Here is a 27,195-nt window from a genome sequence, read left to right on the forward strand (position 1 = left end):
CCCTCTGCCGCTCTACAGTGTGTGCGATAGCCTCGGAGCTGCGTCCGTAACACACTGTCAAACCACTCCAAACGAATACAACCGCGACTAAAAGCATTTATTCAACACATTCTGCCATGGCGTTCCTAATTTGCCGGTAAATCGGTCGTATTTGTGACTGTTCGTTGGAACTTAGTCCGGGCTTGAATCGGGATTGCTTTCTGTGTGCATCAGTCTTTATTAGCGAGCTGCCGCTCTTCTTGCTATCAGCTATTTCTTTAACTTTTTAAACACTCAGCTTCGCGAATGACTGAGCGCCGGCGGAGTATGGGATCCTTGGTGTCTTAAGAAGCGACTGAAGTGGGGTTTAACCGTTTTTGCATGCAAAAACAATGGCAAATTCGACGGGGAAAAATCTACTAGATCAGCGAAGGAAAGGACAGGCTTTCCTGGACGAGCTGCGGCAATTTCACCAAAGCAGAGGGTGAGATTGGGGCGTCTTTATTCAAAAGAAATATAACTTTATATCTTCATTGCATGCAACTGTGACTTAACCTAAACTGTTATTTAAACATTTATGCATGTATTTCTGGTGTATCCCCATAGATCGCCGTTCAAGAAGATTCCTTTCGTGGGTGGGAAAGAGCTGGACCTAAATGCTCTCTATATCAGAGTCGTCGCTTTAGGTGGATTTGCTAAGGTGAGTGGGAACTAAAAGTGGATTTTTCTCCACACTCTGCTGTGTGTGGACTCCTCGGTGGACCACTCTACAACTCTGTGTGGGAATCCCGGGACAAGTGTAACCCAGTAGAGAAGCGTTTAGTAGGTCGGTGTTGGCCTTGTGCTAGTTTGCCATGTATCTCTATTGCAATGTGGTGGCTTGTGTTGTTGTGTGGGGTGTTTGAATTGAGAGTCCCAACCGCTCGAGTCAGAGTGCAGTTGGAGCGACTCAAAATTAGCGGGCACGTTTAACATCGATTATCGGCACGGAGCCCGGCCTCGGGAAGCACCGCTCGCCATATAGCGTCTTGCCCGGGCTTTTGCCGGTAGTTTTCGCGCAGAAAGGGGCGATATTTCTTTCTCGCCATAGCCATCTTTCTTTCGGCTTCATGGCTGGTCACAAAATGTAGGCCTCACAGGCCCATGTAGTGAACACAGTACACGGTACCATAACCTGCTCCGAAATGAGACTGGTCGCCGCAGGCTACAGCATTTGTTTATGGACGGAGGGGGTTTGTCGGAGTCAAGCATCGTGAGGTTTTAACGCCAAAAACGGAAAAGTCAAGTTAGCTTGTTAGCTAGCGCTAACTAGCCTCAACGATACTATCCAAAAGGGAGTCAAACACTTGTACTCACTGATATGGTTAATGTAAATAGGTTTGCATTACAAACATATTAGTAGCTAATTAAATGCCAATATACCAAACATTCTGCAGAATTATTTAATATAATTTGGCATTTTTACACATTTCCAACAGTTTGAGAAAGTTATTGATTAGTGATTCTGATATATTGCCTCATAGGGGGGGACCTGTAGCATACCAGATGGTTGTAGTGTAACCGCTCTTTTTGTGGTCGCCAGTGTCTGTTTATCTCCTAACGAACTCGTTTCCTCCTTTCAGGTCTCTGACAAAAACCAATGGATTGAACTTGGAGAAGAGTTCAACCTCCCGAGGAGTTGCTCCAACGCTGCATTTGCTTTAAAACAGTACTACCTTCGGTAAGTAGCATGGCCACGCAGCTCTCTTCCCTCGCAGGTAGCATGTGGGAAGTGTTTACAAATGTGAAGATGCAGTCAGCAGCAGGATCCAGCCTCTGCTGCTCCCCTCTGCGAGGACGCTGCACTAGTACAACAATATGGCAGACTCTAAAAGGTCAATATTGTGCATATTTTCCATGGCACGCTGAATATGTTTTTAGGTGCCTCATTTACATTACAAAAAACCCACAATGATTTGCCTTTTTATTGAAAAAGAAACCTGGCTTAGATGTTCTCTGCATTTTAAGTCTGGAAAATAGATTTTGGAGCACACACGTTGGGATAATCTTGTCTCGAATGGCTATCAAACTGAATGAATGGTGGTTATTTTGTTTTTGAAAATGGTGTAGCCACATGACAAAGACAGTACGATTAGCTTTTTTATTGAAAAATAAACCTGTCCTGAGGTATTGTCTGCATTTTTATGTAGTCTGGGATATAGTAAGTTATGTAGAATTTAGTCTGTAATGGCCATAAATCCATGAATGAATAGCGGTTATTTCTTATTGAAAATAGTATAGCCACAATGCGTTTGACTTTGATAAGGCACTAATGAGTGAGCAGCTCTGGGTGCTTTTAGGTGTGTAGCGTTCAGCCTTCCAAGTCTTGACACAGTCAGCTGCCAGTGATGGGAGTGTAAATGCCTGCTCTCCCCAACAGCTGGCATTTGTGGTTTTGGTGTTGCTGCTTTCTATGTGCTCCTTTTTTTGTTTGTTTCTTTCCTCCGCCTACTTCATGCAACGGTTGTTCCCATCACCAGCACCTGCCTGCAGAGGATTACACCTCTGTAGCAGAGGAACACATGGAGGATCTTTTACGGGCAGCTGCAGGTCTTTTGGTCGTGTCAAACACTGCGGCTAACTCTCTGTGCATTTTTAACCAAGTTGGCTTTTGATGCAAGCTGTTGCAGGTTGGATGTACAGCAGTCAATTTGATTCCTAACTGTGCACAGCAGATGAAACTTGTAGCTCCTTAAACGGTCACAGGTAATACATCAGGGCAGGCTGCAGGAGAGAATCCCCTCAGGCACACTTTGCCTTGTTGTGCTCCTGAAGTCTGATGTCTTTTGGAGTGCAATAATGGCCTCAATCCACTATAATCATGCGTGATGTTTAGTGTAAATGCCCCAATACTTTTTAAATATATATTTTTTTTCCTTTTTCTTTTAAATCAGGAGATCATGCATTTTGGTGTAATTGTCTGCTCTGAAGCTCAGACGGCGAACAACACGGTTGTTTAGGTCTGCTCTTTAAGTGGAAGTAGCTGTAGTGCCAAGGTGTTGAGTTTCTGTGATGTAATTTATGTGGGAACTTCTCCTCTCCTTAGTGCCTCAGCAAAACACTTGCATATAGAAATATGTTGTCTTGCTCTAGGTAGGCCTATACATGTGTTATTGGCTTATGTCAGAAAGTGGTTTATGAATAAGATTAAACGGATGGCTTCTTTTGCAAATAACATGATGATGCCTAAAATAATTTGGAGTCATTAACATGAAATGTGCTTTGTTTCAGCTAGTTCAATGTAATAATTTATTCTTAAAAGATAAATAAGTTGAAGGTTAATGAGCAAAAGAGGCCTAACAGCTGAGTGGACCGACATGCTGACTATCACACGCGCTCCGCTGGAGCCGCTTTTGTAAAGTTTATCTAAGGCAGCAGTTCAGCGTAGTGCCGCGGAGGTCAGAGGAAGAGGGCAGCTAGTCTCGCCTCAACGTAGGCCCAAAGAGAGACTATATTCACCTCCCTATGCTGCCTTTTTAGTCATTAGAAAAAAGTAGGTTTTCTTTTCCTATGTTTGGTTTTCTATGCAAAAGTGGACCTGTAATGTAATCACTCTGGGATATTTTCATTTTTGGCCTCATCCAGGGAGTTCAAAGGTCATAGCCGGTTACACAGTGGATATCTGCTGATGGTGGAGGCTGGTGCAGATTCAGTGTCTCGCTCAAGGACACTTACTCCTGTGGGATGTTTGCTAATATGAGGTGTTAATCTTGATTATCCAGTTGAATGAATGGCCGTCTGTAACCACTGGCTGCCCGGGCCCTTTTTTAAGACTCTGTTGTGAATATACTCAACCCTGAAGTAATGTGTAGATGTGGGGTTTTGTTGGCAATGATTAGATATCTGGGAATATTCATAGGGAAAGCATTTTGGCTCAGTATTTGTTATCTGTGGCCTTTTAACAAGCCCAACTTTGAGTTACGACTCCAGTGCAGATTTATGCTGCTGCTTTTTCTTTCTATTTTTTTCTTCTTTTTTTTTAAACCTCTGTGTGAATTAAAATGAGTTCAAAGCTAGGATGAGACCTTGTGACTCGTTGACCAAGTTTGACCTGTCTAAATTAATAGGTTGATCATGATGCATCTCTCTCTCTCTCTCTCTCTCTCTCTCTCTCTCTCTCTCTCTCTCTCTCTCTCTCTCTCTCTCTCTCTCTCTCTCTCTCTCTCTCTCTCTCTCTCTCTCTCTCATCTCTCTCTCTCTCTCTCTCTCTCTCTCTCTCTCTCTCTCTCTCTCTCTCTCTCTCTCTCTCTCTCTCTCTCTCTCTCTCTCTCTCTCTCTCTCTCTCTCTCTCTCTCTCTCTCTCTCTCTCTCTCTCTCTCTCTCTCTCTCTCTCTCTCTCTCTCTCTCTCTCTCTCTCTCTCTCTCTCTCTGTGGTCAGCACTTCCCACTCAAGAGCAGCGCTGTTAAGTTCAGTGCCAGTTCCCTGCTGCTGTCTATTTGATATCCGAATGTCACTCGGTAATAAGTGAGCGACGCTTGCCAGAAACATTTATTCCAGCTCGTTTTCAACTTGTTGAAGCGCCCGCTTTGACACCAGCCCCAGTTACGACGGAGGAGGAGGAGGATTCACACTCCAGATCAAAACGGCCGGCATGGTATCACACTGACACACTAAGGGCACCGTTGAAATGCAACTCTGTTTTTGTCTCTCTTTATTAAAGTCGGAGTCAGCGATTCTCTTAGAATGATTTGTTGACAATCCCTTTTTTGTCAAAATCAGTGAATATCTCCTCACAATCTGATACCTGTCCGTACTGCGTTTGTGCTGAAAATAAATATAGATGTAAATATACAGCCGAGGCTCTGTAAAGAGAGCCTATGCTATGTTTTAACACTGGATTTTTTTCGGGTGCACACACGTGAGGAGATATTCACAGATTTAGACCCAAAAAAAATGACAACAAGCATGCTCCAGAATGGCTGACTACACCTTTAACAAGTTTGGAGAAATAAATGCATTACAGTTGATTAAGAGGTGTTTGGGCATGAGAGAATTATTGATACACTAAGAAGTTGCCAAAGAGTTACTTACTCAAGACGGCTTCCTATTTTCCTGTGGCTAAACTTATTTGGATGATTCTCAGTCAAAACTATTTCCATCTGCATAGTTTTTCTCCCTCTTCTATAAGTAATCTCATATGATTTGGGAGTGGTCTTTGTGCTAAGCTCTCAACCCTCACGGGGCGACCCAAGTCATGTTCTTTCAGTAAAAAACACCATCCTGTTTGTCTGGACACACACCGTAATTTGAGAGCGCATAAAAGGTGTTTTGAAATAAGGCCCTCTAATGTTGCTACAGACAGTCTTTTGCCTTCTTTTCTAAACTGCAGTCAACTGAACACAGAAGCCACAGAAGTCAGGTGACGGATAGCCTGGTTCAACCTTTGTTTGCCCTCTCCACTGCATCCCCATCGGGAGGAAATCAGGCCCAGGAGGCATTGACATCTAGGAACCGCTCACTTGATTCTCTATGCTCCAATCTATTACATCTATGCTTTTGATGAGGTTTATTCACATGGTTTGAAACTGTGTTAGAGAAGAGACTATTATTGTTTCAGTTTAGCAGTTTAAATGGGGGAGGAGTAAGTTTGCTCTGTGATGTCATATGGCATATGTTCTGAGGAATATGGTTCCTCAAAATCAAGCCTGGCCCTGAAGCCATGTGTGGCAGTGATCCACCGAAGGCGGTTTTTGATTCATCGGTGTTGGGTTGCGATGGTAGAGCTCAGATTTAGCCTCTTGACCCACACTATATTACGAGCATGTTCAGCTTTTAGCTCTGCTGCCAAAGCCAGTTTTTACTCTCCACAGTGAGACAGAGACAGAAACCCAGCTCTTCACAATAGCTCTTTCTGCTGATTCAACCACCTCCAAGTAATCTGCCTTTTCTTCTTCTTCCAGAGTCAAACATGCTGCTCTCTGTAAAGCAAAAATATCATAACACACTTGCATCTGGTTGCAGGTGACGCAGGTGCACTTAGATTTACTCATTTTTGGGCGATCTCTCGTCTACGACCCCAGGACTCCCAATTCTCATGGCTCCAGCAATTAGACAGGATTTTAGTTGTCATGTGATTGAACGAGAGCCATTCTTTTTTCCATCTACTCTCCAGCCAGTTGCAAACGGATTATAATGAATAGTAATTAGTATTCATTTTCTTTTGAAAAGTCAAACAAATATAATTATATCAATCTTAAAGCCATCCTGTGGCCCTGCATATGCATCCAATAGTGCTGTGTGGGTTCCTCAAATGTTTCCAGCAACACTTGATGCTGTAGAGTAACAGAAGAGTTGAACACAGTGAACCCACCAGGAGCATATTTGATACAAATGCATTTCTTATATATGATTAGATTGTACACACATTACCAAAGCTGAAATAAAAAAATTAAGATGGATAACAACCCTCAAAATTATTTGGAGGCCACTTGATCTATCATTGTATGTACTCATTTATTTATGTTCTAAAGTAGAGCTGTGCAATTCATTTAATTCTAATCGCAATATAATTCAAAATGATTAGCAATAATCAATCAGCTTTATGCTAAAGTGTTTCTTGAATATAATATTGTAAGTCATGAATTGCTTAACCTACCTAAGGCCGTTCACAATTTAAGTACAAGACCACATGTGAAAAAGGTCTCCTGAATGATACAGATGGCAAACAGATAATTCCAGCCTCAGGGGCACTTTACACTGTGAAAACGTGACAGTTTTCCCGTTTTTGTTTTTAAAAAAAAAACCCCGTTCAGACACAATTTATCTGACATCTTCACTCGTACACATGTTTTCAGAGGAAACGGGACGAAATTGCTGTAGTACGCATGCCAAGCCAATAGTCAGCGGTGACACAGCCTAGTAGATAGCTCTTCCGGTACCCGGTTCCCCAGACAAAGTGGCCGGTGGTCTCAATAACTTACTAATCGCTTAGACTAAATTGGCGAGTGTTATATTTGAGCCCTGCACGACACTCTCCGCTGATCACAGTGATTGTGCCGCGGAGACACCGTGCATGTTATGTTGTCTTCTAACTTTATAACTCACGTGTGGGTATTTTGACAGCAAATGTTATAGACTACGCATACCTGAAGTGGAGCCGTGACGTCAGCGTTACCAGGGGAAATGGTTTCGGTGTTTACAAGAAACCAAAACCGTTGTGTTTTCCAAAAAATCCTCCCTGGGAGGTGATCTCAAAACCTGCGGTTTCATGCCTGCGTTTGCTGTTTTCATGTAAATTATATAGTGCAACCGCGAGAATATTTTCGCGTATGCACCGTTTCGTGTTGTCGTGTAAAGTGCCCCTCAGACTCATTGCACTACCTCCTTGGCAATGGCGGGGTGTTAATTCTCACACACAGTTATAAGAATATTCTTTGTACCATAGTGCTTGTTGGTCCTACTCTGCTTGTGGTGTACATCGATGATAGACTGTCCCGCTCGTCTGAAACATCTGGATGAAGTGCCCTTTTGATCTGGCTTGCATTAGCCGTGTTTGTATTCCCCCGCCTCACCAGAGCTGCTGCTCAGACTTCAGAGATGCTCAGACGATGAATGAAAGAGAAATGAAGGGAAATACAGTCGACTAGTGCGTCTGTCTCTCCGCCTTTTTTATATACAGCACAAAAGGAGACTTTTGACAAAATAAGAGCGCTAGAGAACACTTGTTATCCCAGATAACATCCAAAGAGAATTTTGTGTTTATGGCCTGTGTGTAATTTGACCTGCCCTACAGCAGTGTTGGCCACCACTGATAGCCTAATCTGCACCTCTCAGTCTCTATGCTAACTAGCAAATGGTCAAATCTGCCTTGTACTTGACAGTGGACTTGTGGCACTCTGCACTTCTTTAGATGGATGTTATGTATAAAATGGTTGCTCTGGGTGTTATGGAGGCTTGACTCTTAATCACAAGTAGATTGGCTTCACTTGTTCTGTGCAGTACAGTTGACACTGGAAGACTGTTTTTTTGCATTTAGTCCATCACAAGTAGAGCAGGGAACCAGTGTCTCAATCAGAAGGAGTCCAGTACATTGCCATTCAGGTTAAAGATAATGTTATTGCTGTTATCACTGATGATGCACCATTTCTATGTCAACATTGTCCCTGATGTTATTTCACATTATTTTCGAAACCCAGTTTACTGCTTCACATGGGCAAGAAAGTATAATTATGGTAATCATTCACCATTTAAAAAAAAACACAACTTTTCATTCAAATACAAGGAAAATTAAAACACGGAATTAAAACCACATTTTATTAAGCCCATAATGAATAAAAGACTTGCACCAGCAGCAAATCTGTAATCATTATGCATATTTCAAAAACACAGGTTATCACACACAGCTGTTGTCTCTTGGTACCAGATGCTTTTGACTAAGTAAAGCTTGGTTTAATAATCAGTTTCAGCACAGATATTGGGAGACTGCTGGCTGGATAGCTAGCATTAGCGACCTGGCTACATGGCAGGGCCAGTCAGCGATCGTGGAGAATGCTTGTCTAAATCTGTGAATATCGCCTCATGATCCACTACCTGTCCATACTGTGTGTGTGTCTGTGAAAAAAATCCAGTGTTAATAGTAATACACTTCCTAGGCTCTTTATACAGGCATGTTGCTAGCTATAGTGGCCGCCCTTTTTTTTTTTTTTACATACCCTTTGGCGCAAACCAGCTTACAGAGCCTAGGCTGTGTAATAAAATCTCATGGACAGGTAGTGGATTATTCGTAAATATTCACTGATTTTGAGCAAGTGATTTTAACAACAAAGGTTCTCCAGGATCACCAACTCCACCTTTTGTTCTAGTAGAGCTGAACACTGCCATGTCCACTTCTGTAGCTTTTCCTTTCCTTAAAAAATAAATAAAAAATAACACCTCGTCAACAAACCTGCGGTGCAGCTGTGACTGCTGATATTACTGTGCGCTAGCTAGCCTAGCACCGTGGAACAGGGACATACTCATCATGCAGGTGGTGTAACTGTTCACGTCACAGTTTATGGGTCTATTGTGTGAGCGCTAACGTATACAGCTATCATCTACATCAGTTGTGTCGTTGCCATTCTGGATTACCTTGCACCGGTGTGAAACCTCTTCTTCTGCAAAAAGCCTATTTTGAACCCAGGAAATGCTGCTTACCACTGTGCCAACGAGATTGACCAGGTTGATAAGCTGAAATGGAAAAACTTGCACTTATGAAGGGAATTAGTTGTTTTGTTCCTTTATCATGGATGCTGTCAACTTACCCGCCTTGCACTGTTGTGACTTGTGAGTTTGTTCTGTAAACGATCCAACTGTTAAAGCATTTGGCTCTGCCTTGGGTAAACTGTCCCGCGATTATTGACAAAGCAAACCACCCTCAGCCTGTGTTGGACAGCTGATACCATTAAATCCCAGCAAGCATTTCTGCACAGAAAACTGCCTGTGCGTGGTCTGTGTGTGTGTATGTGTATGTGTGTTTTTCTTCTTTCTTCTTTCTTTTCTTTACAAGTCCGTTTCCACATCCAGCAGGGGGCAATGGACTCCCACACACGGACAGATTTAAACACACATGAGGGCAGTTGGGCAGCCAGACAGCAGGGAGTAATTGAAGCCAGGAGTTATCTGCACTTGTGTGAACCAGATGACCGTTAATACTCGTGACAGTGGCTATTTGACTGAAAGGCAAAACAAGTGATAATTGGACATAAAGTAGAATTACAGTTCCCCAACCCTTTTGCACTAGTTGCATTGTTTTGGAGGGAAAACATAACTCAGCTTAGTATTAGCAGAGAATATTACACACATTTCCCTAAAACGGTTGTAGTAAAATGATGCAAGCCCCAGGTGGTTTCTATTGATTTGGTAATCACGTGCTACTCTAGTGGGGGGGCAGTGGTGTTCCTCTCCTCATGCATGTATATAATAAAAAAAAGGGGAAGTGCAGACATGAGCAGCTGCAGTCAACTCCCTCCCATGCCCCCACCCGTCGCCCAGACAGCGGTTGATGACGCTGCAGTCCGGAGTGGGGCCTATCTCTCTCTCTCTCTGCCTCTCTCTCTCCCTCTCTCTGCCTGCCTCTGCAAATGAAGGCTGAGTGTATTTATAGTCCGGCGTGTCACCCGGCAGCCAGCGGACGGGGGATTACCTTGGCCGCGATGAACAAGCGGCGGGGCCCTCATTCAGAAACAGGCACTCGCTCTGGTGTGACTCACGGCCACACAGCCAGGCTGGGTTCACCAGGCTATCACCGCCGAGGTATTTCTCTGCGTGCGTGCATTTGTTTGTGTTTTTGTTTATCTGGCGGGTGTCTCCGTGTTGTTGAGAGGCATTTATCGAATCAAAGAGCTTGATTCGGTGCTTGCATGCTCATGGAGAATATTCTTTCGCTTTCCCCTAAGTGAGGTGCGAACTCCTCCAAGAACGTGAGATGAATAGTTTGCTTGATGTTGGCTCACAGCTGCAGGCGATGCAGCCGGTTCACTTGTTTCTACTCTGGGCTGTTGCACTGTTTAGATGAGTAGTGGTGTTATTCAAAGAACCTCTTTGCATCATTTCATTAAAAGTAGTTTGACCTAAGCTAGCTTTCACCTCCGAAGAGTTGTTCAATCTGCTTTGTATTGATTCACTTTCAAAGGTTCTTTGTTGTGCTCTGATATAAACAACACAGTATGGAACACTTAGCTGTTCAGCAGTTAACCACCTGGAAAATTGAATTGAAAATGCATGGATATCTACACTTAATTTTGTGCAATGCTAGATCAATACTGAAGTGTTCTCTTTTTCTATGCAGTCATATTAATGGTAAATATTGCTCCTTGCTGCAGTTACACAAGTCGGCTCTGAGCCTTTTCTGTTCATTTGTAGCTCCAGTTTCTCTGTGGATGATGCTTCACCTAACACTTTTGAGCCTTTTTTAAAAACACCAAAAAGCTCAGTAGCAGCGGTTGCCACAGACTCTGTCGAGCTAGAGTCGACGCAAACTCCTGGACTGGTAAAGCTGGCTGAAAGATTACAGCGGTTGCTATCTCATTACATGAAAGAATGGAACTTTTGTACTCTGTAATTCACACTGAATGTGCAGAGCGATTAAAAGGAGCTTCTCAACAATGAGTTTCTCTCTTGTGAACTGAAGCCTAAGTTAGACCTGGACTTTATTTTCAGTCGGACAGTAATGGAAGCGAATGTGAAGTCGCCTGCCTCCCATTCACTGTTGTTGACCCTCTTAGCCGTAGTTGCTTACATTGCGCCTGCTATGTCCACACTCAATTAGTCTTTCTTTCTAGTTCTAATTTCGTCTGCGTTACTTTGAAATCTTTTAAATTCCTTCGTCTGATAAAACCTGCTTGGCTTCAGAAACAGCGGTCCTGCTGTTGTTCCCACAATCCATATTTGTGCTTTTAATGAAATGTGAGATGTAAAAGGATGCTCTTCTATTTGAGCGTGTAGTTCTGAGGTCGCATTGAGTGTCCTGGTACATTTCGGGCTTCTCTGTAAAGTCTGATGAATTAACTTCCATTGTCATTTATGAATTGCGTGTGGGTTCTGCTCATTTGTGATGATATACTGGTGCTTTGTGAGTAACCATGATACTAAAGCTATTTGATTATTCTGTCTGTCGCGATCAATGGGTTTGTTATCCCTCTATGCCTGCATGAAACGGGCAATAATCTGACATGTTAGTGGTGGGTCACAGCCACTTCCTCTTCATGCCCGTTCATTTAAAGTATAAGCTACTTTGACTCTTTCATGTTGTCTTACTAGAGAACAAAGGAACAGTGGAGTCTGTTGCAGAGTAAACGGTTCTGGGTGACATTTCTTGTTAGTCCTGATTCTAGAGGCTGTACTTGTTAGAAGCTGTTCCCACTAGAGGCTGCCAGTCGCTATTTAGGAGTTTGTTTTCAAGTAGAGAGAACGCTGCATCTACTCCAAGGCCTCTGCGCTCACAGGAAAATGCGCCTGCTCAATTAAGAAAAAAGATCTTTTATTCCCTTAAGTCTTGGAGAGAAAAGTAGAACACAGATTCACACCAAACAAGTCGTTGGCTCATTTTCTGTTTGTTTTGTTTCCTCTCTTCCTCTGCAGATACCTGGAGAAGTATGAGAAAGTCCACCACTTTGGCGAGGACGATGAGGAAACGCAGCCGGGGAATCCCAAAAACGCTCTTCCAATCGGTGCAATTCCCACCACATACAACTACCAGCAACACATCGTATCAGGTAAATACCTATCCTTCTACATGTCTACACCATGCTTAGTATTCAAAGGCTTTCTTACTCTCTTGATCTATCTGTGTTCACAAGTTCACTCTTTTCCTTTGTTCCAAATCATATTCTCCTTTTTACTTTTCTACATACTACAGCAGATCATGAAAAGTATGTAGTTAGTATGCAGTAGGCAAACAATTGGGACAACTTCATTTTAAGATTATAACATTGCACATTGTACTTGCCTCTTGCTTTATATATCCGTTGCATTGCTGCTTTTTTTTCCTGACGTTTTCATACAGAGGATCCGTCAAATGCACAGGGTCAGAATCGCTTAAAAGCATGCTGGTTTTCACACAAAAAATTGCCATAGTAGGGCATCCGGATATTTTTAAGAATGCTACATCTGATTACATGTATTGGGACATTCTACATATTTTTTTACCATACTGAATAGTAGGGAAGTATGGGGATTGGAACGCAGCTTTTGTTTCTGTCTGTCACGTCAGTAATCAGATACACAAATTCAGATTTCATTTGCATGCTTTTTTGTGTCCATACCCACTCACTCTCTGAAGTTCACGCTGTCTCTCTCCATCTCTTTCTCTCTGCCCCCTGGCCAACTCCAAACACTTAATCCTCACTCAGATGTGAAAGTGTGAGATGCATTATGGGAAACGGGTCAGCCAACAGGTCAAGCATATGCATTGAAATGTGCCTCAACAAAAGCTGTTTGTTTCAAGGATTTTTCTAGTGGGTTGAACTTATTTCTCAAGAATATGATGATGGAGCAAAATATGTTGATTGCGAGATGACGGTTCCGATTGCTTTAATGTAGGGCTGGGCGATATATCGAATATATGCGATGTATCGCGAGATGTTCTCCACGGGATGTATAAAATGACCCTATCGCGACCATCGAATACAAATTGGCACGTAATGTGTTTTTTTTTTAGCCGCCGCCGCCACCGGCAAACTCGCTGGTGTTCGCTTCTCTCGCTCTTTCCTGTGGCTCTCTGCCTCACAGACTCACATGCATTGGCAACTCACTCACTCCCCCCTCCCAACCAGAGTCTCCTGGGCGCGCATCTGTGACGTAGTCTGCAGTGCGCCCTGTGTGTGTTTACTTTTATCGCCATGTGAAAACAACGAGAGGGGGAGAAAAAAAGACGAGGGCTCTTGTACTCTTATGACAGCCGAACGAGCGGGTGGAGGGGGGCACGCATGACGGCGATGGTGGCCGTCGTTCATTGCATGGACCTTTTTTGTCCATGTCAGCACCAAGGGAGGTGCACACCGTTTACTAAAAGTCTATGTAAAGTAGGCTACATTTGCGAGTATTTTTTATCAAATAAAACATAGTGTTTTAGTGATAATGCAGGAGGGCTAGATCAATAGGTATGAATAGCATCCAGGAATGGTGCATCGGTTAGAATGCAAGGGATGATGAGACTTTGCTTTCTTTAGACTATATTATTCTCAGCCGTATTTATTTAAATCCTCTGATTGTCTTCCAGTTTTATTCTCATGAACTCAATACAGGAGAATTAAACAATAAGGCAGGTAACAGAGGGACGATGAGCCACCTGCTGGTAGCGCTCGCATGAATCTCTCTCTCGGACTAACAGGCAGAAAACGAAACTTAACTTATACACTATAGACTGGGAGCAACTGCTCTTAAAGCAACAGTAACCATTATAAATGTCAGAGCCTTTTATACACATAGACTACTATTATGGAGCAAAACCTGTTCTGCATTTAAAGTGTGGGGGTTAGTGGTGATAAACAATTAGTAAGTGGTTGTAATGAGTCATAATTAGTGTTATCAGTTTACAGATTAACAGAAGATGGAAAAAACTGTTTCCAAATAAAATAATGCTGGATCCATTGTATGGGAGTGGAAGGATGTGGAATAATCAATACAATCAATTGCCATGTGCAAGTTTCAAATTGTTCCAATAGAAAGCACTAAAGAATATAAACAAGATGTTGTTAGTGCAGACACATTTTGCAGGGACTATTTAAATCATATTACTGGTGTGATGTTATGCAAAAAATAAATTAAATTGAGCATTTAGGATGTGCTCTAGAGGAGATTTGAAATATATCGAGATATAATAAAAAAAATATTGAGATATTGATTTTAGCCCATATCGCCCAGCCCTACTTTAATGTCTCCCAAAGTGTTACCAGCTGCAGTGTTTGGCCTGACAAATGTATTTCATTTATGCAACTGCCACACTCATATGATCTGTTCGGAAATCCACTGTGGCGTGTTAATAAAAACATGGCAGGTTTTCATGTGCGGTTGTTGAGCTGGAAGCATTTTGTTGCTCTGATGTGAACAGGTGCTTGAACTCGTGTGTGGAAAAAAGCAGATTTCAACGGAATGGTTCGACATTTTTGGAAATTGGCTCATTCACTTTCTTGCCAAGGGTTAGATGACAAGATTGATACCACTCTATTGTACGTGTGCTAAACATGACGCTCGCTGGAACCAGCAGCCTGTTAGCTTAGCACAAAGGCTGGAAACGGATGGGGCAAACCGCTCCTCTAGCTCTTTCCAAAGGTAACAAAACCCTCCTCCCATCACCTCTAAAGCTCACCTATTAACACTTTTTATTTTGTGTGTTTTATCCGTAGGAAACAAACCTAAAAACGACAATTTTTCTATATACTAGAAGGTTATGTGCTAGACTTTCTTGGGAAGAAACTTCCAGGCCACAAACTAACAAATGCAACTAATAAAATATTAATGTTTAACCACTTTCAGTTTTGTGTGGATTAAACTTCTAAATGAAAGGTGTTCTTCAGATGATCTGTGAAGCTGCTCACTGGACAGAGCTAAGGTAACAGGCTGCTGGAGCTGCAGCCACATGTTTAGAATGCAGACATAAGGAGATGCTATCAATTTCCTCATATTACTCTTTCCACGATATCCAGTAAGTGTTTTTCCCAAAATGTTAAACTGTTCGTTTAAGCAGTTAGACAAAGTTAGATCAGTTTGATTCATACAGTTGACATTAGTACAAATAGCTGCCTTACTTCTAAATTGGGCAATTTTGGTGCACAATTTCCCCTCAGAGGAAAACTGTCACTGTGTTAGCGATTTCATTTGTATCCTTGATTATGCCTTCTGGTCACACTGTTCTGTTAACTTGGTGCTGACTTCAAGCTTTCTAAATGTCCATTGCTATTTAGTTCACCCAGTGGTTTTGGCACATCTCCATGGTGATTTGTATTAATGGTCTCATGACGCAGGTACTCTGGAACTGTAACATCAGCTATTGAACATCCTAATTTCCTCGTATGGCCACTTGCCAAGTTCTTCCTCAATAATGCTCGCCTTTCACACAAAGAAGAAAGCATTTACTGCAACGTGTAGACACAGCACGAATGTCTGTATCTGCATTGTGTTTGACTTTTACCAACACCCCCATCGCAGTTAGACATTGGACTATTCATGAGCCTGCTTTACTGCACTCCACATTCATCGCTGCCATTACACAGTCACTCATTTAATTCAGTCTTCACCTTGCTAAGCGCTGCTGCGTTTGAAACCCAAGGCTATGAAGGGTACTTTTGCAGTAATTGGTGTTGCCTTTCCTTTTCTATTTCTCTCTTGGAAGTTGCCCGCACACGCAACTAAACATTGGCTCATAATCTTTTAAACCCGAGCACGCTGCTGCTTTGATGATGAAAGGACAACCTCAGAGTAACCACAACATTGGAGCTAAATGTTTTTGTGCAAGCCGTCAAGGCCAACCTCTTGTCGGTATTGTCAATCCCCCTCCCCCTGCGTGCACACACACATTGAACTGGTGCCGTCAATTAGCCTCACAGTGTTGGAAGCGTTGACCGCTATGCTGCTCTGGGAAGGCAATTGACTGTCCTGAGAGCCGTAGTTGATGAAGGGAAGGAGGAAGCACTCTTTCCTAACAGCCAGCCCGCCGCCTGCTGAGATAATTGACTCCACAACATGACTGTGGCGGGAAAACACACACGACCCACAGTGGTCAACTCTGTCTGTGGCTTCTCTAAGTTTTTCTCATTCTTTACCCAAGATGAGTCACACATGAAAGAATGCAGTCGTTCTTCACCCACAGTTGACCTTGCAGTTCTGCTCTTTTTGAAAACTTGTTTTAGTGCGTTTCAGGCTGTATTTGACTCCTGATATTGTTTGCAGACGTGCCCAGGGAAACACACCTGTACAGGGCTTAAAGCGGCTAGAATCACAGTTTGTTTGCATTAATAATGATTCAAATGCAGAATTATAACTAAAAGGGGGTTCGCTCGTAGTTGCAAGCGCATAGGGTTATCACTAAAGGTGACACTTGGTTGTTTCTTGGCCGGACTTCTGTACCGAGCTCCTGTCACCGGAATCCCTGGCACACTGGCTTTCTTCTTGAAACAACACTTATCTGTTGGGCACAGTTAAGTTCCTGCTAATGCAAACTGAACATATCCTACACCTGCAGCTTCACATTAAAAGCATTTAACATGTGAAACAGGAGTTGACTTTTTTTATTTTGAAGCAGACACAGGAACGTAGCACATGGGAACAGCATGTCTGCAGTGAGGGAATTTTAGAAGAAGAGGACAGAAAGCTTGACATTTGCAATACTTGTAACCCTGTACTCGCACCAAAAGCTTTATGAGCCTCAGTGACAGCCGATGGTAATCAATTGTGGATTCACACTTGTGACGAAGGGCGTCTGGTGCCTTGGCCTTACTGTTTTGGTTCATGATAATGTTGTGATCAGCAGACAGCTGTCTATATAAAATGTCAGAAAACGGTTGAATAAAACAAGCTATTACACATTCCATAACCTGAGGAGATTCACTTTACTGACTAAGAGCAGGGTCAAATCTTCAAATATGAAAAGGCAGGGGGGAACATATGGCATTGTTGATCATATATCTGTACAGTGGAATCCACTGTTGGTTGTGGATGTGAATGGAGCGGTTAGCAGCTAAAGAGCCAGATGTTTACCTCGGGCATTGGTGGAGAACAAGGTCCGAGCTAGAGGAGAGTGCATATTGTACTTTCGTTCAGACACACAACTTCAAAGGAATGCTAATGTGGCCCAGTTTCTGCTGTATAGGGATAAACCGCTTCGCTAACAAGATTGCTGTGTTTGTCTAGCTGTGTTACTGGCTGAACTCTGTCTGTATCCCAGGCTCTAACTTATTATTGAACTGAAATGTAGTGAGACAGCCAGGCTGAAAGTGTGCTATGTTGGCTTGGCCGCCGCAGTGACGGTCGATTATTTGACAGTTGGTGTGGAAATCTCTCACTAAGCCTTGGTCTTCCCCATTGCATTTTGGTCGTTGGCATGCGGCACACACTTTAAATTCACTCTGCTCAAAAAGTCTGCCAAATAGGATGTGGTGCATCCTCTGGCCCTCTGTCCCGTGCCGTACCGTGCAGTGCTAGGCAGGTTTTGAACAGAGCTGTTGCCGCTGTGTATAGCTACTCTCTCTCTCTCTCTGCCGAATTCCATTTGCCTGCACAAACCTTTTCAGCATGGAAATCAAATTCAATCAGCAGGACTCCTGTCTGCTTTATGATTGGTTTCCACAGGCAGCAGTCTACAAAGATCCTGCACCAAATTGAAATGTCCACAATGTGGGGAGAGAAATGACACCTATTCACACAATATGGTTGAGAGCAGAAAATCAAACGGTTGGATGGGAGGGAACTTGGGTCTTTTGTCAAGAAAATGATTACACTTCTCACAGAGCGGATTATCTGTCATTCAGCTGCTGGAAAAACATTCAGGCCATGATTCTCTCAACACACACACACAGACACTTCCACTATTTGGGATTAAAGGTCTTTTGAATTATTTAAAAGAAACATCATGGAGGTTGAGTCAGAAACAAGCAGTTAAAAGAAGGATCGTCATGTTCCTGAGTCGATACAAGACACGGCTCATCAGACTAATTTGAACTAGAGACGGCTTAATGGCCCATTTGCTTTGCTTCAACTCTGTTAAAGAAAAAAGAAATGTGAGGCTGAAGGTGTTCAGAGGCAGCATTACAATAGTGAGGGAACACACAAAAGCAAGCAAAGACTTTCCTCTTTACTCCGCTGCTATGCTTACATGTTGTTGTTGTTGTGACTGTGAAAATCCAGTCTCCTCTGTGTCTGTGTGTTGTTTCAGTTCTTCTCTGTAACTCCTCCATAGAAAATATTCTAAAGGCTTCAAGGTGGAGTCTGCCATTCAGGAAAGTGATTGTCAAAATCAGTGAATCGCGCTCCGCTACATGGCCGTACTGTGTGTGTGTGTGTGTGTGCGTGTGTGCGTGTGTGCGTGCGTGCGTGCGTACACACGCAGCCTATGTAAACTGGTATGTAAACAATGTGGTCCCATTTACAGAGCCTAGGACACTGGATTTCTAGCAGATCATGAGGCCATTTTCACTGATATTGACAACAAGTATTCTCCAGCATCACTGACTCCACCTTTTTGTTTCCAACTATATTGTTTTTTTTGTCTTTTTAAAGTCTCTTATCAGCCATGTTTTGGCAACCATTTATTGAGTTTCTGTACTGCTGGAAAGTAGTCCTAACAAATGTCTAGGAGTGTTGATGCCATTATCTGTGGCAAAGAGCGAATGCATTATGTAACGTGTGTAGCAAACCTGACACATGGTTTCTCTCCTCTTCCAGACTATCTCCGCCAAAGCTATGGACTGTCAACGGATTTTGTTCCGCCGTGCGACTACAACAAACTGGTGCTGTCTCTCCTGTCGGGCCTGCCCAACGAGGTGGACTTTGCCGTCAACGTTTGCACTCTGCTGTCCAACGAGAGCAAGCACGCCATGCAGCTGGAGAAGGACCCCAAGCTGGTCACCCTGCTTCTGGCCCACGCCGGCGTCTTTGACGACAGTACGTTCCTTAACCTCACTCTGACTGTGCTCTTGTTAGCTCCAGTGCTGAACCGCAAAGAAACCTTGTAATACGTAACTGTAGACAGCTGATTTGCTACATTATATTACAGTGATGTAGAATATCTGAATATTAGTGAAACTGCTACAACCAGTGTATGTGAGATATGAGTTAGAAATGATAGTATGATTTAAAGGTACCCAAAGTAAACTGAAGTTACACTCATAATCCTTTTAACCCCAACTTTATTAAAGAAAATCTAATCATTCTAACAGTTCAGCCCTACAGAAGGATAATTATTCTCTGGGTTAGACCTTTTGTAGACTGTATAGATATCTCCTCAATTGGCTGCCTCCTTTCTCACCTCTTTGTTCTAGGATCAAAGGTTCCTAGCAACCCTTTGAATACATTTTTTTTTTCAAGGTGGAATTGAAGAGCAATGGAATAGAGAGAAAGAATACTGAACTGAACCCTAACTCCCTAACCCCTCTGTGCCTTTGCAGCACTAGGCAGCTTCTCGGCGGTTTTCGGGACGGAATGGAAGGCGAAATCCTCGCGGGACTTTGTCAGGGTAAAGTCCAAATGTTTTAATCTGTCTGACCTGTGCTGTCTACTGTCTTAAATTGTCTGCTAAATATGTCATGTCTCTTGCTTTGGCCATTATGTATCAGAACGTCTTTGCACTAAGAATCAACAGAATCTGTGTTAACTCCTAACAGAATGGAGGTTAATTCACTTTTGACTCTGTTTAAGATAAGAAACATTATGGAAAGGAAAGTCGTGACTCAAAAACAATAATCTAGTCTTAGGGTGTATTCACACTGGGAAAGTCCGCTAGTGCACTTGCTTTGGTCCAGACCAAATAGAGTTTTGATTTTTTTTGTTTGGTGTGGTCCACTTTCATATTGCCCCTTTTGCAAGTGAACCAGCATTACGAAGCAAAACCACACGTGATCTGAGGTCATTCATTCATTGGACAGACATTCTGGGGTGGAGAGAAACAGGAAGCACGAAGTTTAAACTGCGAAATATATATCATTGATATAATATGGGGCTAAAAATAATAAAAGGGCCTACATCTAACCTATAAATAAAGTGGAAAAACATCAAATTATTGTTGTTTCATATGGTCATAATGTGTAGCCTTATGTCAATGCCACGTTATGTGGCTTGTAGCCTACGATGTGAAACATCATTTTTACTGTATTTTTGGTGCTGGATGCGCGTCACGCGAGAAGAATAGGCTCAAGCTGACACTCAGCTGATTAAGCTGTGTATCAGCTGGGTCGGCGCAGTTCAGCTCCAAACTGACACGGGGATAGTATTGACGGTCCCGTACATGGGAAGCAAAATAAAAACACACACTTCTTGCGCAGCGTGAACCTGTTGGCACTGTGCGAGAGACGCTCCCCTCTCCTTCATCTGATCGCTGAACACATTCAGCATTTATATTGTTCTGGGCTCCCGGTCAAACCACAACTAATCTTCCTAATAATGGTGACAACAACACTTTCCCATAATGTGAAGCTGACGGCTATTTATTAAAAAAGAAAAGAAAGAAAAGGCACAGTGCCTCCTGCATTTGGGTCGGATCGAGTCCGAACAAATTCACACCACAAACGAACTGCAGCAGAGTGCGTTTGGAAACGCATCGAGACTACCTCTTCAGCTGGGTCTCGGAGCGTTTGTTTGGTCCGCACCCGAGTGTGATTGCTGTATTCACACCTGCCTGAAAGATGCGCACCGAAGGCAGAAGTGCATCTGAGTTCGTTTCAACCGAACTAAACACGGCATGTGTGAATACACCCTTAAGTTTATCCTGATTCATAAATGGATTATTGTGGCTATAAGTCCATAAGAGGGGTCATACGTCGTAGACAGCCTATAGAAGTTCAGAAGTGTTCATTTAATTAAAAAATGCTTTAGTGCATTATTGTCTTAACATAGTACAAGATTTCATTATTATGGCCAAAAGGTGTTGAAGAATTTGTAACCATGTTGTGGCAATACTACCAGATAAAAGGGCACCCATTGCTACACATTAGAGTCTGTTAACAGGTCTTGTGGAGTGCTAGTGCACATGGTAGGAGTTGTATGTAGCCTTCTGTGGCTCCAGAAGGAGCTGTACGAAATCTCATAAATTGCCTGAGGTGATGTCACTTGAGACTAGGTTAACTACAAGTTTGGTACAGACACAGACCTGGGGGTGTGGAGTTAAGAAGAGGTGAGATAAATGTTCTCCGTGGCACACTCATCCTCTCTGCTTCAGGCTAAAGGCTTGAGGCAACATTAGCCACAAGTGGCATTTGAATCCCTGCCAAACTGTCAGCGCTTGAGTTACATTGTGCAAAATTAAGGTGCTAGGTTTTGACAAGGAAGAAGAATTTTTGAAATAAAAAAAAGACCATCTGTAGTTTTAAAGTGTTCATCTGACTGCAGGTAAATCAATCTTACTTAGTCCCTCCCTGCCATGTAGTCACTGCTTAATTTATGATTTGAATTATCCGTGTCCTTCCAAATGCACCGCTAACAGCCGCTGTTCTTCTTCTTCTGCAGTTCTGGAAAGAGGTGGTGGAGGACACTGAAGTCAGGGAGCTGATCTGGGACAAGAACAGCCCAGCACAAGGTAAACACACTTTCTGAGCTCTAGGCCACAGAAGGTAATAAAGGGGCACCTTCCTGTATGTTCCCACAGTACATTTGTTGACACACTAAATGCTGTGACATGCTCAAGTGTGCAGACTCTGTTTACCATGACTTCAGTGTTTCTTGTGTAATACCTGAGTGAGAAATACAGTGCCCCTCCTCCTTGGTGCTAGAAGATCCAACCTTGCATACAGCGAGTATTTCACATTCCCCTTTGCAAAAGACTCTTAACCATTAGGTGCACAACATGGGTAAAAAATACATGTACTTATTTCATATGGTATTTTATGCATGGCCACAGTTCACTACAGTTCGATATCGGTGTTATTGGTTATTAGTGATATGTGTTTGTTATGGTGTCAAACATTAATTTTTTTGGGCCAAATAACTTATAAAATAATATTTTTAACAATTGCGAGCGAGTAAGAGAGTTAACTGAGGAATACCTTTAAATGCTGAAAGATGGCAGTCATTTGCTGCAAAGATATAGAAATAAACCCTCCCTGGCATGTTTTCTCTAACCTGCTCCCTGCTCTGTTCTCTTTGCAGGTACGTCGTGTGAGGAGCGCTGGCCGAGCCTCTTCCACCCGCCGCGGAACGCCGGCATCAAAGACATGGAGGCGCAGCGGGTGCTGCAGGTGGCCGTTATCCTGCGGAACCTCTCCTTCGAGGAGGCCAACGTCAAGCTGCTGGCGGCCAACCGAACGTGCCTGCGCTTCCTCCTGCTCTCTGCCCACTGTAACCTCATCTCACTCCGACAGCTCGGGCTGGACACGCTGGGCAACGTGGCTGCTGAGGTGCGTCGATGTTACTGTTAGGGGCAAACCTGTTTCTCAATGCCAAAACATCTAGCCAAATAAAGCCAGCATGACTTAAAACGTTAAAATGCGATGAGATGGATTAAGGTCAGTTCAATAATGTAGTAAGAGGGAGGTGTCTGATGTGCAAGATTGTTTCCAAATGCAGGTTACTATGACACAGTGAGCTGCCTTGTCTTTAGCAACCATCTCTATATCAAAATAGTTGATACGGAGCTCAAGAAAGGCCAAGACAAATACAATAACACTTTGTTCTGCACAGTGGTCTGAATTGATCACCAAACCCCGCCAGTGTGTCCATGGCAACAGTGACAAGGCACGGCAGGTCTTTCAATCTTCAGCTTTCTCCACATGTTAAAGTGGGTGTGCATTAGGATGTGGTATAAGCGCCAAGGCTATTGATGTAGTGAAAGATGTATCACTATGAAAATACAGGTAGCATGTCTAACTCCTAGCTTTTACTCCATATGTTAGGATGTATGCAGTACACAGGTGTTGACGACAACAACAACAACAGTGTTCTGAATGGCTGAACATGTACCACGGTTAGCTAGCTAACAAGCCTATCATTATCTTCCTAAATCAGAGGAATCGATGATAGAATAATTAGTCCCTACTCAAAAACTGACATTTCCACTAGGGTCATTAGGGTCTGAGCGGCGCTAAGTTTCCAAACACAATCGGCTGTAGCTGTAGCTCAGGGTTTCCTCAGCAGTGAGGACAATCTCTGCCAGATGGTGTGCTGTGTCCCTTCTCAGCAGTCTGTTTTACAGCATCATTTTTGCATATTCATTTGGCCAAGGTGAAGTGTCATCATTTTCTAGCATCATTGAATACAAACCTTCCAGTCCAGCGTTGAAATAAAGGTCTTATATATTCAGCATTTGCGAATTATGGTGAAATAGTAGCTGACTTTTAAGTCCCAGTGAATACATTACATGGGCTCGCTTCAGTTTTAATATCCCATTTATTGGTATGAGGCGCATGTAGATGAGCCCACATCTATTTTTAGAAACTGTATGCATAGGGTCCCTGATAGAATCTGTGAAGCCTTTGATGCCATTAATTGGATGGCTGGGTTTAGGGCACTTTACACATTCTGCAGATATGATACTGCAAAGCCTTGTATTATCTGTTAATGTAAATTATATAAATAATAGTGGAGCATCTTTTTCTGGTTGCTTTTATGTTGTGACCAAGAACACAAATCATTAATGTCATAGTGGGATGACTGTGTTTAGTCTTTTGGGCCAAACTGCTGCGTTTTCAATAAGAAACAAGCCATGTTTTTTTCTTTCAGTGCTGTTATTAAAGTATTATTTAAAACTAGTATTCATATGAATGTTGCCGGCTGACCTGCTGGATGGTAGATTAAGTCTTGTGTTTCTTCCTTGTAGCTCCAGCTGGATCCCGTTGACTTTCGGACGACTCATCTGATCTTTCACACCATCACCAAATGCTTGATGTCCAGGGACAGGTTTCTCAAAATGAGAGGTGGGTACCTTAGCTTTCCCTTGTGTGTTACCTCATGGTGTCAGCATGCTGTATGGAGCATCCTAAGATAAAGATGTGTTTGTCTGTGTCTCTTGTAGCCATGGAAATCCTGGGCAACCTCAGCAAGGCGGAGGACAACGGCGTGCTGATCTGTGAGTACGTGGACCAGGACTCGTACAGGGAGGTGATCATGCTCCTCACCCTGCCCGACCTCATGCTCCTCATGGCCTCTCTGGAGGTGCTCTACCTGCTGGCCCAGCTGGGAGAGATCCCCTGCACCAAGATCGCCACCGTCGACCACAGCATAGGTACACACCCTCCACTGTCACATGGTCTTATTCAAGCCGTACCATTGGCTTGTTTACTTGCCTTCACTTTTCAATGTTGGTTCACTCTTGCTTAATAAGTGAATCCAGGGCTTGAAAATCAGATGTCACGTGGGCTTAGTAGAGTTGTGCTAACATGTCTCCCGGCCAAGTTTTATCACGCTAGTCTTTCCATTCACAACAAGTGGCTCTGATGACAATGTTTCTTTTCTTCTACACTTGAACTCCTTAAGGGTCTGGTTTGGATTTTGTACTCCCTGTAGGAATGAAACATTTCTTTCATCTGCTAAATGGCAGAAAAGTAATTGCTTGTTTAGAGCAGGCTCCTCTTTGCTTACTCTTGTTTTCTCTCTCTCTCTCTCAGACTTGTTAGTGCGGTTGGTGTCTGTGGACCTCCACACGTTTGGCCCTGACGCCCTGACAGCGGTGCGGTTGATCGAGCACCAGGCCAACGCCGAGCAGGCCGCAGAGGTTCGACCGCAGCTGGTGGAGCAGGTGCCTGCAGCCACGCAGGGAGCGCCAGCACCCGGTGAGTGTCCCTCCATCGCCTCAACAACCATGATGTATCACACAGCACACACAGCGAGTTGGGAGAAACCTCACGCATTTTTTTCAACCTTTTAACAGTTTACACACTTGGCCTCCTTCTAGGAAAAAGAGGAAGTTGTACTTAATATGTTCAATAAGTTGACTGAGTAGAATAACTAGAAGGGTTCAGATGATGAAAAGAGTGCTACAGCTTTTTTTCTTCCCAATCCATTCTGGTGCACTGGGAATGTAAAACATGAACAGCTTTGTTTATCATCATGCATTTGCTCAGAGAAGCCCAGAGTTCTATGCAATTAAAATGACCACAAGGTGACGTGCAACAAATAATTAATGCGAGACAGTTGGTGAATCATTTAATACAGAGTGGAGGTTGAAGCCCCGGGAGGAATCCCTTCCGTGTTTGAGCCTGATGAGGTTTTAAAAATCTCAATCAAAAATAGAAGAATTTGCTTTGGATATTTATTATGAGAAAACACATTGCGTATGTTGCTAAACAATTTTTTTTTTGTTGCAATTTTAAGATCTCTAAATTCTAATTAGCTTATTAATTGACGGCAAGAGTCAAGCAGCATCCCAATGTTTGGAACATATTCCTGTGACAATTTGCAGTTTTCAGTTATAAAATGTTTACTGTAGAATATATGTGTGATTTAAAGTAAAGAAAAGAAGGAAAAAAACATTTCAGCATTTAAGTTATTAATGACATGTATAGGAGCTGATTCAAAACTGATTATTTTAAGATCTCTGTACGGTTTTAAATTGTCTTGTTTTTTTGCTACGCTAACATCATTGTTAGACATTAAAGCAACATAATTAAACCAATATGTAAAAGCTGCCTTCCAAACATGTCATACCTCATGAGTGTGTGAACTAACAGGTGACCCCTAGTGGAAAATATAAACACACATATCTTTTTAAGTGTCTTTCCTGTGTTGTCTGTGTGCTCCACTGGGCTGCATCGTTATTAGTTTGCTGCCATCTAGTGGACAGCCTGGGGATTAAACTGCTACACTAAAAAGTGTATTGACCTAATGGACAAACTCACCATGTTGTTTTGCTGTGCAGTGCAGTGTTTTCAGCATTAAATCAATTGGACAGCAGTGTTGACCTTGTTTTCTCTTTCTGTGTCTCTTCAGTAACAAGGGTCCCAGTTCAATCGGCTCAACCACCACCTGGTATCGTTGAACTCGACGGGGAAAAGTTTATACTGCAGTGGTAAGGATAATTCATCTTTTACACAACGTCAAACTACCCTCATGTCTGTAGGTCATGTCAGCATATTCACTGTGTGAGTACTGTAGTAACCACTGTGTCTGGTTTGTTTCTCCAACAGGCTCAACGCACACTTTGAGACAAACCCCGAGGGCACAGTGTCTCGGTCAGAGGTGTATTCAGAGTACCTGTCCACGTGCAGTAAAATGGGACGAAGCAACATCTTGAACTCCACCGGCTTCCTCAAATGTCTGCGGTGAGCCCCGTTTACCTCCCTCTGGTCTCATGCTTTAATGTCCCACCCGCACACAGTGCTGTTATATTATAAATAACTTATTTACAATATAAATGTAACGATGACTTCACCAGTCAATTGGAAACACAAGTGTAAACAAAATAAGAAAAATCATAGAGTAGGCTGTCATCCTGCTCCAGCAGCTGATTGAAATCATCAACTCGTTAAAAACACCTGAAGCTGCTTGCTAACGAGCTGATCATTTGAGTCAGCTGTGGGGCAGGGAGAGCTCTAAAATGTGCAGGACAAGAGGACAGTAGAGGATTGAGGAACGCTGCTCTAGTATATAATGGCTGCAGGACTGTCGCGGACCTTTGTTTTCAGTATGAATGAAACAGCATTTTCACGGATGAAAGTGTGTCCGGGGTCAGTATGCTAGACGAGCATAGCAGAGCTGGCAAACTAGTTAACTCACCGAGAATGCCAAAAATGCTACCGTTAAAATGTAAATAATTTTTTTATCGTTAGCGTTTAAACTGAGCAATTTTTGTTTCACTTTGTGATGATCCGCTTTGTCCTCGTGCCCCCCACAGGACTGTGTTTCCCAACCACACGATGCGGCGGCAAGAAGAGACCAAGACTAACGGTCAGGTTCACATCCTCCTGGTGGGGCTGAGGCGGAGGGCCATCCCTCTGCCCATCCAGCTGTACTACCAGCAGCAGAACCAGGCAGCAGCTCAGACTCTTCCACCAGCCCGCCACGAAGCTCCTGGAGACCCTCAGGCCACTCTTCCAGGTACGGCTGTTGAATGAATCACATTC

General features: G+C 43.1%; 1 protein-coding gene across 1 annotated transcript in view; it reads left to right on the plus strand.

Moving 5' to 3' along the window:
• arid2 (AT-rich interactive domain 2) overlaps nucleotides 1–27,195 on the plus strand; it is a 33,550-nt gene continuing 6,355 nt past the window's right edge. The window contains exons 1-14 of the mRNA XM_080051348.1: nucleotides 1–463; nucleotides 586–679; nucleotides 1,602–1,699; nucleotides 12,077–12,210; nucleotides 18,875–19,093; nucleotides 19,597–19,664; nucleotides 21,650–21,719; nucleotides 22,289–22,536; nucleotides 23,955–24,051; nucleotides 24,150–24,359; nucleotides 24,742–24,906; nucleotides 26,063–26,141; nucleotides 26,260–26,394; nucleotides 26,967–27,169. Coding sequence (XP_079907474.1) covers nucleotides 372–463; nucleotides 586–679; nucleotides 1,602–1,699; nucleotides 12,077–12,210; nucleotides 18,875–19,093; nucleotides 19,597–19,664; nucleotides 21,650–21,719; nucleotides 22,289–22,536; nucleotides 23,955–24,051; nucleotides 24,150–24,359; nucleotides 24,742–24,906; nucleotides 26,063–26,141; nucleotides 26,260–26,394; nucleotides 26,967–27,169 — 1,912 coding nt within the window. The 5' untranslated portion in view covers nucleotides 1–371. The remainder of the gene's footprint in view (nucleotides 464–585; nucleotides 680–1,601; nucleotides 1,700–12,076; nucleotides 12,211–18,874; nucleotides 19,094–19,596; nucleotides 19,665–21,649; nucleotides 21,720–22,288; nucleotides 22,537–23,954; nucleotides 24,052–24,149; nucleotides 24,360–24,741; nucleotides 24,907–26,062; nucleotides 26,142–26,259; nucleotides 26,395–26,966; nucleotides 27,170–27,195) is intronic.

The sequence above is a fragment of the Ammodytes marinus genome (assembly GCF_949987685.1).
Source record: "Ammodytes marinus genome assembly, chromosome: 22".
NCBI lineage: Eukaryota > Metazoa > Chordata > Actinopteri > Uranoscopiformes > Ammodytidae > Ammodytes > Ammodytes marinus.